The sequence below is a fragment of the Somniosus microcephalus genome, unplaced genomic scaffold, assembly GCF_052327205.1.
Source record: "Somniosus microcephalus isolate GS21.2 unplaced genomic scaffold, FLI_Smic_1.0 unresolved_chr1, whole genome shotgun sequence".
In the NCBI taxonomy this organism is placed as follows: domain Eukaryota; kingdom Metazoa; phylum Chordata; class Chondrichthyes; order Squaliformes; family Somniosidae; genus Somniosus; species Somniosus microcephalus.
Genome location: NW_028225179.1, coordinates 63,098,486 through 63,115,354, shown reverse-complemented (window position 1 = coordinate 63,115,354; position 16,869 = coordinate 63,098,486). Strand labels below are relative to the sequence as shown.

At 57.1% G+C, this 16,869-nt stretch overlaps 1 protein-coding gene across 1 annotated transcript in view; it reads left to right on the top strand.

Annotated features, from left to right (window-relative positions):
* Positions 1–14,585: 14,585 nt before the first annotated feature.
* The window catches only part of LOC147095434 (integrin alpha-M-like), a gene marked incomplete at its 3' end in the record, with an annotated part of 164,427 nt that continues 162,143 nt past the window's right edge, over positions 14,586–16,869 (top strand). Inside the window, exons 1-2 of the mRNA XM_085973636.1 lie at positions 14,586–14,760; positions 15,401–15,529. Of these exons, the coding sequence (XP_085829762.1) occupies positions 14,586–14,760; positions 15,401–15,529 (304 nt within the window). The remainder of the gene's footprint in view (positions 14,761–15,400; positions 15,530–16,869) is intronic.

Below are 16,869 nucleotides of genomic sequence, written 5' to 3'. Positions count from 1 at the left end.
CACATCACACCCCACCCCACATCACACCCCACTTCACACATCGCACCCCACATCACACCCCACATCACACCCCACACCTCACCTTAACACCCCTGTGGTAAACCACTGTTATTGTTACACTGTTGTTATCACCTACACCAGGTTACCTCTTGCCTCGCACACTGTTATACCGAGGCATACCTCAGCTGACTCCGCCCATGGCTCCGCCTGCTTGCCCAGGTATAAAGGTGATTGCTTGGCTAGTATTCTTCCTTGCTGGAACCGGTAACCCACAAGGGTGGGCTCTGTTATTTAGCCAATAAAAGCCTATAGTTACTATCTTAACTCGTCGCTTTTCATGGAATGAATTGATAGGTATATCAACCCCACACCCCACATCACACCCCACTCCACATCACACCCCACACCCCACATCACACCCCACACCCCACATCACAACCCAAACCCCACATCACAGCCCACAGCCCACACCCCACATCACACATCACACATCACAACCCAAACCCCACATCACAGCCCACACCCATCACACCCCACACCCCACATCACACCCCACAACCCCACATCACACCCCACTCCACATCACACCACACATCACACCCACACCCCACATCACACATCACACCCCAAACCCCACATAACACCCCACACCCCACATCACACCCCACACCCCACATCACACCCCACACCCCACATCAAACCCCTCACCCCACATCACACCTCACCCCACATCACACCCCACATGCCACATCACACCCCACATCACACCCCACACCCCACATCACACCTCAACCCACATCACACCCCACACCCCACATCACACCCCACATCACACCCCACACCCCACATCACACCCCACACCCACATCACACCCCACACCCCACATCACACTCCACACCCCACATCACACCCCACACCCCACATCACACCCAACACCCCACATCACACCCCACACCCCACATCACACCCCACACCCCACATCACACCCCACACATCACACCCCACACCCCACACCCCACATCACACCCCACACCCCACATCACACATCACCCCACATCACACCCCACACTCCACATCACACATCACACCCCACACCCCACATCACACCCCAAACCCCACATCACACCCCACACCCCACATCACACCCCACACCCCACATCACACCCCACACCCCACAACACACCCCACATCACACATCACACATCACACCCCACACCCCACATCACACCCCACATCACACATCACACCCCACACCCCACATCACACATCATACCCCACACCCCACATCACACCCCACATTACACATCAAACCCCACACCCCACATCACACCCCACATCACACATCACACCCCACGCCCCACATCACACACCACGCCCCACATCACACACCACACCCCACATCACACCCCGCACCCCACATCACACCCCACACCCCACATCACACCCCACATCACACCCCACACCCCACATCACACCCGACACCCCACATCACACCCCACATCACACATCACACCCCACATCACACCCCACACCCCACATCACACCCCACACCCCACATCACACCCCACATCACACCCCACACCCCACATCACACCCCACATCACACCCCACACCACACCCCACATCGCACACCACACCCCACATCACACCCCACACCCCACATCACACCCCACACCCCACATCACACCTCACACCACACCCCACATCGCACACCCCACATCACACCCCACACCCAACATCACACCCCACACCCACATCACACCCCACATCACACCCCACACCCAACATCACACCCCACACCCCACATCACACCCCCACACCACACATCACACCCCACATCACACCCCACACCCAACATCACACCCCACACCCCACATCACACCCATCACACCCCACACCCACATCACACCCCACATCACACCCCACACCCAACATCACACCCCACACCCCACATCACACCCTACATCACACCCCACACCCCACATCACACCCCACATCAAACCCCACACCCCACATCACAACCCACATCACACCCCACACCACACACCACATCGCACACCACACCCCGCATCACACCCCACACCCCACATCACACCCCACACCCCACATCGCACCCCACCCCACACCCAACGTCACACCCCACATCTCACCCCACACCCATATCACACCCCACATCACACCCCACACCCCACATCACACCCCACCCCACAACACACCCACAACGCACATCACACCCCACATCACACATCACACCCCACATCACACCCCACACCCCACATCACACATCACACCCCACATCACACCCCACCCCACATCGCACATCACACCCCACACCCCACACCCCACATCGCACATCACACCCCACACCCCACATCACACCACACCCCACATCACACCCCACCCCACATCACACCCACAATGCACATCACACCCCACAACCCCACATCACACCCCACTCCACATCACACCACACATCACACCCACACCCCACATCACACATCACACCCCAAACCCCACATAACACCCCACACCCCACATCACACCCCACACCCCACATCACACCCCACACCCCACATCAAACCCCTCACCCCACATCACACCTCACCCCACATCACACCCCACATGCCACATCACACCCCACATCACACCCCACACCCCACATCACACCTCAACCCACATCACACCCCACACCCCACATCACACCCCACATCACACCCCACACCCCACATCACACCCCACACCCACATCACACCCCACACCCCACATCACACCCCACACCCCACATCACACCCCACACCCCACATCACACCCAACACCCCACATCACACCCCACACCCCACATCACACCCCACACCCCACATCACACCCCACACATCACACCCCACACCCCACACCCCACATCACACCCCACACCCCACATCACACATCACCCCACATCACACCCCACACTCCACATCACACATCACACCCCACACCCCACATCACACCCCAAACCCCACATCACACCCCACACCCCACATCACACCCCACACCCCACATCACACCCCACACCCCACAACACACCCCACATCACACATCACACATCACACCCCACACCCCACATCACACCCCACATCACACATCACACCCCACACCCCACATCACACATCATACCCCACACCCCACATCACACCCCACATTACACATCAAACCCCACACCCCACATCACACCCCACATCACACATCACACCCCACGCCCCACATCACACACCACGCCCCACATCACACACCACACCCCACATCACACCCCGCACCCCACATCACACCCCACACCCCACATCACACCCCACATCACACCCCACACCCCACATCACACCCGACACCCCACATCACACCCCACATCACACATCACACCCCACATCACACCCCACACCCCACATCACACCCCACACCCCACATCACACCCCACATCACACCCCACACCCCACATCACACCCCACATCACACCCCACACCACACCCCACATCGCACACCACACCCCACATCACACCCCACACCCCACATCACACCCCACACCCCACATCACACCTCACACCACACCCCACATCGCACACCCCACATCACACCCCACACCCAACATCACACCCCACACCCACATCACACCCCACATCACACCCCACACCCAACATCACACCCCACACCCCACATCACACCCCCACACCACACATCACACCCCACATCACACCCCACACCCAACATCACACCCCACACCCCACATCACACCCATCACACCCCACACCCACATCACACCCCACATCACACCCCACACCCAACATCACACCCCACACCCCACATCACACCCTACATCACACCCCACACCCCACATCACACCCCACATCAAACCCCACACCCCACATCACAACCCACATTACACATCAAACCCCACACCCCACATCACACCCCACATCACACATCACACCCCACGCCCCACATCACACACCACGCCCCACATCACACACCACACCCCACATCACACCCCGCACCCCACATCACACCCCACACCCCACATCACACCCCACATCACACCCCACACCCCACATCACACCCGACACCCCACATCACACCCCACATCACACATCACACCCCACATCACACCCCACACCCCACATCACACCCCACACCCCACATCACACCCCACATCACACCCCACACCCCACATCACACCCCACATCACACCCCACACCACACCCCACATCGCACACCACACCCCACATCACACCCCACACCCCACATCACACCCCACACCCCACATCACACCTCACACCACACCCCACATCGCACACCCCACATCACACCCCACACCCAACATCACACCCCACACCCACATCACACCCCACATCACACCCCACACCCAACATCACACCCCACACCCCACATCACACCCCCACACCACACATCACACCCCACATCACACCCCACACCCAACATCACACCCCACACCCCACATCACACCCATCACACCCCACACCCACATCACACCCCACATCACACCCCACACCCAACATCACACCCCACACCCCACATCACACCCTACATCACACCCCACACCCCACATCACACCCCACATCAAACCCCACACCCCACATCACAACCCACATCACACCCCACACCACACACCACATCGCACACCACACCCCGCATCACACCCCACACCCCACATCACACCCCACACCCCACATCGCACCCCACCCCACACCCAACGTCACACCCCACATCTCACCCCACACCCATATCACACCCCACATCACACCCCACACCCCACATCACACCCCACCCCACAACACACCCACAACGCACATCACACCCCACATCACACATCACACCCCACATCACACCCCACACCCCACATCACACATCACACCCCACATCACACCCCACCCCACATCGCACATCACACCCCACACCCCACACCCCACATCGCACATCACACCCCACACCCCACATCACACCACACCCCACATCACACCCCACCCCACATCACACCCACAATGCACATCACACCCCACAACCCCACATCACACCCCACTCCACATCACACCACACATCACACCCACACCCCACATCACACATCACACCCCAAACCCCACATAACACCCCACACCCCACATCACACCCCACACCCCACATCACACCCCACACCCCACATCAAACCCCTCACCCCACATCACACCTCACCCCACATCACACCCCACATGCCACATCACACCCCACATCACACCCCACACCCCACATCACACCTCAACCCACATCACACCCCACACCCCACATCACACCCCACATCACACCCCACACCCCACATCACACCCCACACCCACATCACACCCCACACCCCACATCACACCCCACACCCCACATCACACCCCACACCCCACATCACACCCAACACCCCACATCACACCCCACACCCCACATCACACCCCACACCCCACATCACACCCCACACATCACACCCCACACCCCACACCCCACATCACACCCCACACCCCACATCACACATCACCCCACATCACACCCCACACTCCACATCACACATCACACCCCACACCCCACATCACACCCCAAACCCCACATCACACCCCACACCCCACATCACACCCCACACCCCACATCACACCCCACACCCCACAACACACCCCACATCACACATCACACATCACACCCCACACCCCACATCACACCCCACATCACACATCACACCCCACACCCCACATCACACATCATACCCCACACCCCACATCACACCCCACATTACACATCAAACCCCACACCCCACATCACACCCCACATCACACATCACACCCCACGCCCCACATCACACACCACGCCCCACATCACACACCACACCCCACATCACACCCCGCACCCCACATCACACCCCACACCCCACATCACACCCCACATCACACCCCACACCCCACATCACACCCGACACCCCACATCACACCCCACATCACACATCACACCCCACATCACACCCCACACCCCACATCACACCCCACACCCCACATCACACCCCACATCACACCCCACACCCCACATCACACCCCACATCACACCCCACACCACACCCCACATCGCACACCACACCCCACATCACACCCCACACCCCACATCACACCCCACACCCCACATCACACCTCACACCACACCCCACATCGCACACCCCACATCACACCCCACACCCAACATCACACCCCACACCCACATCACACCCCACATCACACCCCACACCCAACATCACACCCCACACCCCACATCACACCCCCACACCACACATCACACCCCACATCACACCCCACACCCAACATCACACCCCACACCCCACATCACACCCATCACACCCCACACCCACATCACACCCCACATCACACCCCACACCCAACATCACACCCCACACCCCACATCACACCCTACATCACACCCCACACCCCACATCACACCCCACATCAAACCCCACACCCCACATCACAACCCACATCACACCCCACACCACACACCACATCGCACACCACACCCCGCATCACACCCCACACCCCACATCACACCCCACACCCCACATCGCACCCCACCCCACACCCAACGTCACACCCCACATCTCACCCCACACCCATATCACACCCCACATCACACCCCACACCCCACATCACACCCCACCCCACAACACACCCACAACGCACATCACACCCCACATCACACATCACACCCCACATCACACCCCACACCCCACATCACACATCACACCCCACATCACACCCCACCCCACATCGCACATCACACCCCACACCCCACACCCCACATCGCACATCACACCCCACACCCCACATCACACCACACCCCACATCACACCCCACCCCACATCACACCCACAATGCACATCACACCCCACACCCCACACCTCACATCGCACATCACACCCCACACCCCACATCACACCACACCCCACATCACACCCCACCCCACAACACACCCACAACGCACATCACACCCCACATCACACCCCACATCACACCCCACACCCCACATCACACATCACACCCCACATCACACCCCACCCCACATCGCACATCACACCCCACACCCCACACCCCACATCGCACATCACACCCCACACCCCACATCACACCACACCCCACATCACACCCCAACCCACAGCACACCCACAACACACATCACATCGTACATCACACCCCACACCCCACATCAAACCCCACACCCCACATCACACCCCACACCCCACATCACACCCCACATCACACCCCACATCACACCCCACATCACACCCCAATTCACACCCCACATCACACCCCAATTCACACCCCACCCCACATCACACCCCACATCACACACCACACCACACCCCAATTCACACCCCACCCCACATCACACCCCACACCACACCCCACATCACACCCCACATCACACATCACACCCCACATCACATCCCACATCACACCCCACATCACACCCCACACCCCACATCACACCCCACACTCCACATCACACCCCACATCACACCCCACACCCCACATCACACCCCACATCACACCCCACACCCCACATCACACCCCACACCCCACTTCACACCCCACACCCCACCTCACACCCCACACCCCACATCACACCCCACACCCCACATCACACCTCACCCCACATCACACCCCACACCCCAAATCACACCCCACAACCCACATCACACCCCACACCCCACATCACACCTCACCCCACATCACACCCCACACCCCACATCACACCTCACCCCACATCACACCCCACACCCCACATCACACATCACACCCCACAACCCACATCACACCCCACACCCCAAATCAAACATCACACCCCAAACCCCACATCACAACCCACACCCGACACCCCACATCACACCCCGCACCCCACATCACACCCCACACCCCACACCCCACATCACACCCCACACCCCACATCACACCCCACTCCACATCACACCCCACATCACACCCACACCCCACATCACACATCACACCCCAAACCCCACATCACACCCCACATCACATCCCACACCCCACATCACACCCCACACCCATATCACACCCCACACCCCACATCACACCCCACACCCCACATCACATCCCACACCCCACATCACACCCCACACCCGACACCCCACATCACACCCCGCACCCCTCATCACACCCCACACCCCACACCCCACATCACACCCCGCACCCCTCATCACACCCCACACCCGACACCCCACATCACACCCCGCACCCCTCATCACACCCCACACCCCACACCCCACATCACATCCCTCCCCCCACATCACACCCCACATCACACCCCGCACCCCTCATCACACCCCACACCCGACACCCCACATCACACCCCGCACCCCTCATCACACCCCACACCCCCACACCCCACACCCCACATCACACCCCACACCCCACATCACACCCCACTCCACATCACACCCCACATCACACCCACACCCCACATCACACATCACACCCCAAACCCCACATCACACCCCACACATCACATCCCACACCCCACATCACACCCCACACCCACATCACACCCCACACCCCACATCACACCTCACCCCACATCACACCCCACACTCCACATCACACATCACACCCCACATCACACCCCACACCCCACATCACACCCCACACCCCACATCACACCCCACACCCCACATCACACCCCACTCCCCACATCACACATCACCCCACATCACACCCCACACTCCACATCACACATCACACCCCACACCACACATCACACCCCACACCCCACATCACACACCACACCCCACATCACACACCACACCCCACATCACACCTCACCCCACATCACACCCCACACCCCACATCACACCCCACAACCCACAACCCACCCCACTCCCCACATCACACCCCACACCCCACATCACACCCCACATCACACATCACACATCACACATCACACCCCACACCCCACATCACACATCACACCCCACACCCCACATCACACCCCACATGACACATCACACCCCACACCCCACATCACACCCCACATCACACATCACACCCCACACCCCACATCACACACCACATCACACCCCACACCCCACATCACACCCCACACCCCATATCACACCCCACACCCCACATCACACCCCACATCACACATCACACCCGACATCACACCCCACACCCCACATCACACCCCACACCCCACATCATACCCCACATCACACCCCACATCCCACATCACACCCCACACCAAACCCCACATCGCACACCACACCCCACATCACACCCCACACACCACATCACACACACACCCCACTTCACACCCCACATCACACCCCACACCCCACATCACATCCCACACCCCACATCACACCCCACACCACACCCCACATCACACCCCACACCCAACATCACACCCCACATCACACCCCACATCACAACCCACACCCCACATCACACCCCACATCACACCCCACACCCCACATCACATGCCACATCACACCCCACACCACACTCCACATCGCACACCACACCCCACACCCCACATCACACCCCACACCCATATCACACCCCACATCACACCCCACACCCCACATCACACCCCACCCCACATCACACCCACAACGCACATCACACCCCACATCACACATCACACCCCACATCACACCCCACACCCCACAGCACACATCACACCCCACATCGCACATCACACCCCACAACCCACACCCCACATCGCACATCACACCCCACACCCCATATCACACCACACCCCACATCACACCCCACCCCACATCACACCCACAACGCACATCACATCATACATCACACCCCACACCCCACATCACACCTCACCCCACATCACACCCCAAACCCCCACATCACAACCCACACCCCACATCACACCCCACTCCCCACATCACACCCCACACCCCACATCACACCCCACATCACACATCACACATCACACCCCACACCCCACATCACACCCCACATCACACATCACATCCCACACCCCACATCACACATCACACCCCACACCCCACATCACACCCCACATCACACATCACACCCCACACCACACATCACACATCACACCCCACACCCCACATCACACCCCACACCCCACATCACACCCCACACCCCACATCACACCCCACACCCCACATCACACCCCACACCCCACATCACACCCCACACCCCACATCACACCCCACACCCCACATCACACCCCACATCACACATCACACCCCACACCCCACAACACACCCCACATCACACATCACACCCCACATCACACCCCACATCACACATCACACCCCACACCCCACATCACACCCCACATCACACATCACACCCCACATCACACCCCACAACCCACATCACACCCCACATCACACCCCACACCCCACATCACACCCCACATCTCACCCCACACCCCACATCACACCCCACATCACACCCCACACCACACCCCACATCGCACACCACACCCCACATCACACCCCACAACCCACATCACACCCCGCACCCCACATCACACCCCACATCGCACACCACACCCCACATCACACCCCACACCCAACATCACACCCCACACCCCACACCACACCCCACATCACACCCCACACCCAACATCACACCCCACACCCCACACCACACCAGACATCACACCCCACACCCCACATCACATGCCACATCACACCCCACACCACACTCCACATCGCACACCACACCCCACACCCCACATCACACCCCACACCCATATCACACCCCACATCACACCCCACACCCCACATCACACCCCACCCCACATCACACCCACAACGCACATCACACCCCACATCACACATCACACCCCACATCACACCCCACACCCCACAGCACACATCACACCCCACATCGCACATCACACCCCACAACCCACACCCCACATCGCACATCACACCCCACACCCCATATCACACCACACCCCACATCACACCCCACCCCACATCACACCCACAACGCACATCACATCATACATCACACCCCACACCCCACATCACACCTCACCCCACATCACACCCCAAACCCCACATCACAACCCACACCCCACATCACACCCCACTCCCCACATCACACCCCACACCCCACATCACACCCCACATCACACATCACACATCACACCCCACACCCCACATCACACCCCACATCACACATCACATCCCACACCCCACATCACACATCACACCCCACACCCCACATCACACCCCACATCACACATCACACCCCACACCACACATCACACATCACACCCCACACCCCACATCACACCCCACACCCCACATCACACCCCACACCCCACATCACACCCCACACCCCACATCACACCCCACACCCCACATCACACCCCACACCCCACATCACACCCCACATCACACATCACACCCCACACCCCACAACACACCCCACATCACACATCACACCCCACATCACACCCCACATCACACATCACACCCCACACCCCACATCACACCCCACATCACACATCACACCCCACATCACACCCCACACCCCACATCACACCCCACATCACACCCCACACCCCACATCACACCCCACATCTCACCCCACACCCCACATCACACCCCACATCACACCCCACACCACACCCCACATCGCACACCACACCCCACATCACACCCCACAACCCACATCACACCCCGCACCCCACATCACACCCCACATCGCACACCACACCCCACATCACACCCCACACCCAACATCACACCCCACACCCCACATCACACCCCACATCACACCCCACACACAACATCACACCCCGCACCCCACATCACACCCCACACCCCACACCACACCAGACATCACACCCCACACCCAACATCACACCCCACACCCCACAACACACCCCACATCACACCCCACACCCAACATCACACCCCACACCCCACATCACACCCCACATCACACCCCACATCACACTCCACATCACACCCCACACCACACCCCACATCGCACACCACAACCCACATCACACCCCACCCCACACCCAATGTCACACCCCACATCACACCCCACACCCACATCACACCTCACATCACACATCACACCCCACTTCACACCCTACACCCCACATCACACATCACACCCACATCACATTCCACCCCACATTGCACATCACACCCCACACACCACACCGCACATCACACCCCACACCCCATATCACACCACACCCCACATCACACCCCACCCCACATCACACCCACAACGCACATCACATCGTACATCACACCCCACACCCCACATCAAACCCCACACCCCACATCACACCCCACATCACAACTCACACCCCACATCACACCCCACATCACACCCCACAAACCACCCCACATCACACGCCAATTCACACCCCACCCCACATCACACCCCACATCACACCCCACACCACACCCCACATCACACCCCACATCACACATCACACATCACACCCCACATCACACCCCACACCACACCCCAATTCACACCCCACCCCACATCACATCCCACATCACACCCCACACCACACCCCACATCACACGCCACACCCCACATCACACATCACAACCCACATCACACCCCACACCACACATCACACCCCACACTCCACATCACACCCCACATCACACCCCACACCCCACGTCACACCCCACATCACACCCCACATCACACCCCACACCCACTGCAGGGGAAAGGAGGGGAAGTTATGTTACATGATGCCCTGAGTGATCATCTCATGCCCCCCATGGTTCAAGAGCCCTTACATGACGCCTTGAGTCAAATGTGCATGTGTGTGCCCAGAAAGGGCCATGGGTGCTTGCTGGTAGATTGCCAATGGGGCACAGGCCACCCTGTAGCCATAAAGTCAGGTGCAAATGAAGGGATGCAGAAGTTTGCAGAAACAACACTCACCCTTACGACTCAAGTGAGGTCATTGAATTTCTTTCTGCATTGGACAGGGCTCCTGGTCACCATGCTGCTGGAGTTGACCCTTTGGCCTACATCCCTCCAAGCTCGTCGGTATTCCTTATGATTCGGCCTCCTGCCATTGTCTGGGTAGAGAACATCTCGCCGGCGCTCCACGGCGGCCACCAATTGCTCCAGAGCCTCATTGGTGAAGCGCTCTGCTCTCTGTCTCACCTTTTCCATCTGGTCCAAGTTTTTATCGCCAGAGAAGGGCCTGCGCCGATTCTGAGGCCTGCAAGGCGCAGAGTGTGCATGCTGAAGCTGACTGACCCACCCCTTTAAGAGCTGGCCGGCACCTGGAAGTCTCGTGGTCATCAGTAATTGAGAGCATCTGCACTGCGCCCGTCCACTCCGATATTGGGTTGCGCCGGAAGTTTAGCGCCTTAGGAGTCCCGTGTAATGCCTGAATTCGCGCCTCAATCACCTTTAGGGGCGATGCAACCCAATATCGCGCAAGGTGGCGATAAGTTTCGTCTGGCTGTAAACTTTGCGCAGCACCAGTTCTAACGCCTCAAGCGGGGCTACACCCAATTTCTAGGCCAAAGAGTCTTACTCTGAAGTCGAGACTTCGACACCACAGCTAGAATACTTCGTGCAGTTCTGGTCACCATATTACAGGAAAGATGTGATTGCACTAGAGAGGGAACAGAGGAGATTTACGAGGATCTTGCCTGAACTGGAGGACTTTAGCTCTAAGGAAAGATTGGATAGGCTGGGGTTGTTTTCTTTGGAACAGAGGAGGCTGAGGGGACACCTAATTGTGGAGTATAAAATTATGCAGTGTCTAGATAGAGTGGATAGGAAGGAATTGTTTCCCTTAGCAGAGGGGTCAACAACCAGAGGGCATAGATTTATTGCAATTGGTCGGAGGTTTAGAGGGGATTTGTGGAGAAATTTTTTCACCATGAAGCTGTCCCTTGACTCACTCTAACTCTCTGTCCCTGCCCTGGGTCACTGGGTTACAGGAGATTTGTGTGTGTGTGTGAGAGCGAGTGAGTGTTGAGAATACTCTGTATGAAGTTCTCCCTCGCTGTGTTGACTCACTCTAACTCTCTGTCCCTGCCCTGGGTCACTGGGTTACAGGAGATTTGTGTGTGTGTGTGAGAGCGAGTGAGTGTTGAGAATACTCTGTATGAAGTTCTCCCTCGCTGTGTTGACTCACTCTAACTCTCTGTCCCTGCCCTGGGTCACTGGGTTACAGGAGATTTGTGTGTGTGTGTGAGAGCGAGTGAGTGTTGAGAATACTCTGTATGAAGTTCTCCCTCGCTGTGTTGACTCACTCTAACTCTCTGTCCCTGCCCTGGGTCACTGGGTTACAGGAGATTTGTGTGTGTGTGTGAGAGCGAGTGAGTGTTGAGAATACTCTGTATGAAGTTCTCCCTCGCTGTGTTGACTCACTCTAACTCTCTGTCCCTGCCCTGGGTCACTGGCAAGTTCTAAAGTCCATGTCCACTGAGCCTTGTTCCCTCTGTTGTGTGTGACAGACTGGGACCGGGAGATTGGGACAGGAACAGGGTGCGATCCCATCAGCAACTCATCGCCATGGCAAGCATCGATCAGACAGCAGCGGGCGGCCCTCGCCCCGAGATCAAGAGGCCAAAGCTGGTGCCTTTACACGGTGTTCCCATCCTGGATATTTACCTGGAGAACTGGAAAGCAGTGGAAGAATTCCAGGCGAGATTCGAGGGCCTTCTAATCGCCACCTATCCCAAAGCGGGTAAGTGCTGTTCCCTCCAACATCAAGTAACTGCAAGCAGGCGTACAATTCCGAAACCTGCGGCCTCTCGCCGGGGTTCCCGGACTCAAAGTACAGCGGGCACTTTCTCTACAGCACAGCACGGCTGAGCTGTAAAACAGGAGGAGGCCATTCAGCCCCTCCAGCCTGTTCCCCGCCATTCTATCGGATCTTTACTCAACACCATCTCCCCGTCTTGGCTCCAAATCCCTCGATACCCTTACCCAATGAAAATCTGTCCATCTCAGAAAGCTCCAATTGACCCCCAGCATCCTCAGCCTTGTTGGGGGAGAGAGTTTCAGATTTCCACCACCCTTTGTGTGAAGAACTGTTTCCTGACATCACCCCTGAACGGCCTGGCTCTAATTTTAAGGTTCTGCCCCCTTGTTCTGGACTCCCCTCACAAGAGGAAATAGTTTCTCTACCCTATCGAATCCTTTAATCATCTCAGCCACCTCGATCAGATCAACCTGCGACCTTCTAATGTCAAGCGCTTGCAAGCCAGGTTCGTGGAACCTCTCCTCACATGTTAACCCTTTCAGCCTCTGTCTATTCCATTCCAACCATCTCTGACAGACCCCTCGCTGATTCACGTTCCCTCCTCCTGGTTGATTTCCCGCAGGAACCACGTGGGTGCAGGAGATCGTCGACTTCATTCTCCAGGACGGAGACACCGAGAGATGTCGCCGGGCCCCGATACACAGCAGGATCCCATTCCTGGAGTTCAACATTCCAGGCCATATGACATCAGGTGAGAAGTCATGACCTGGAGCAATTCCAATGACTGTCACTGGGAGACAACAGCACAAGTCTCGGAGAGACTGACGGTGGCTGCAAGGAGGTTAGGTACAGAGTAAAACTCCCTCTACACTGTCATAAGAACATAAGAACATAAGAAATAGGAGCAGGAGTAGGCCAATCGGCCTCTCGAGCCTGATCCGCCATTCAATAAGATCATGGCTGATCTGATCCTAACCGCCAATCTACTATCACAGAACCATCTCCTGAATCTAACAGAATTAGACACACGAAATAGGAGCAGGATCAGGCTACACGGCCCCTGGGCCCGCTCCGCTACCCACAGGGCCATGTCCGATCCGAACCTAGACTCATGTCCAAATTCCTGCCCGCTCCCCGTAACCCTTAATTCCCTTTACTTCTAGGAAACTGTCTATTTCTGTTTTAAATTTATGTAATGATGTAGCTTCTGCGGCTTTTTGGGGCAGCATATTCCATGGACCTACCACCCTCTGAGTGAAGTAGTTCCTCCTCATCTCAGTTTTGAAAGAGCAGCCCCTTATTTTAAGACTATGCCCCCTAGTTCTAGTTTCACCCATCATCGGGAACATCCTCCCCGCATCCACCCGATCCAACCCCTTCACAATCTTATGTTTCAATAAGATCGCCTCTCATTCTTCTGAACTCCAATGAGTAGAGTCCCAATCTACTCAACCTCTCCTCATATGTCCATCCCCTCATCCCCGGGATTAACCGAGTGAACCTTCTTTGTACTGACTCGAGAGTAAGTATGTCTTTTCTTAAGTATGGACACCAAAACTGTATGCAGTATTCCAGGTGCGGTCTCACCAATACCTTGTACAACTGAAGCAATACCTCCCTATTTTTATATTCTATCCCCCTAGCAATGAAAGCCAACATTCCATTGGCCTTCTTAATCACTTGCTGCACCTGCATACTAACCTTTTGAGTTTCGTGCACCAGGACCCCCAGATCCCTTTGTACTTCAGTACTTTCCAGTTTCTTGCCATTAAGATAATAACTTGCTCTGCGATTTTTCCTGCCAAAGTGCATAACCTCACACTTTCCAGTATTGTATTCCATCTGCCAAATCTCTGCCCACTTACTTAGCCTGTCTATGTCTCCTTGCAGGTTTCTAATGTCCTCCTCACTTACTACTTTCCCTCCCATCTTAGTATCATCTGCAAACTTTGAGATGTTACACTCGGTCCCCTCCTCCAAATCGTTAATATAGATTGTAAAGAGTTGGGGACCCAGCACTGACCCCTGCGGAACACCACTAGTTACTGATTGCCAGTCTGAGAATGAACCATTTATCCCAACTCTCTGCCT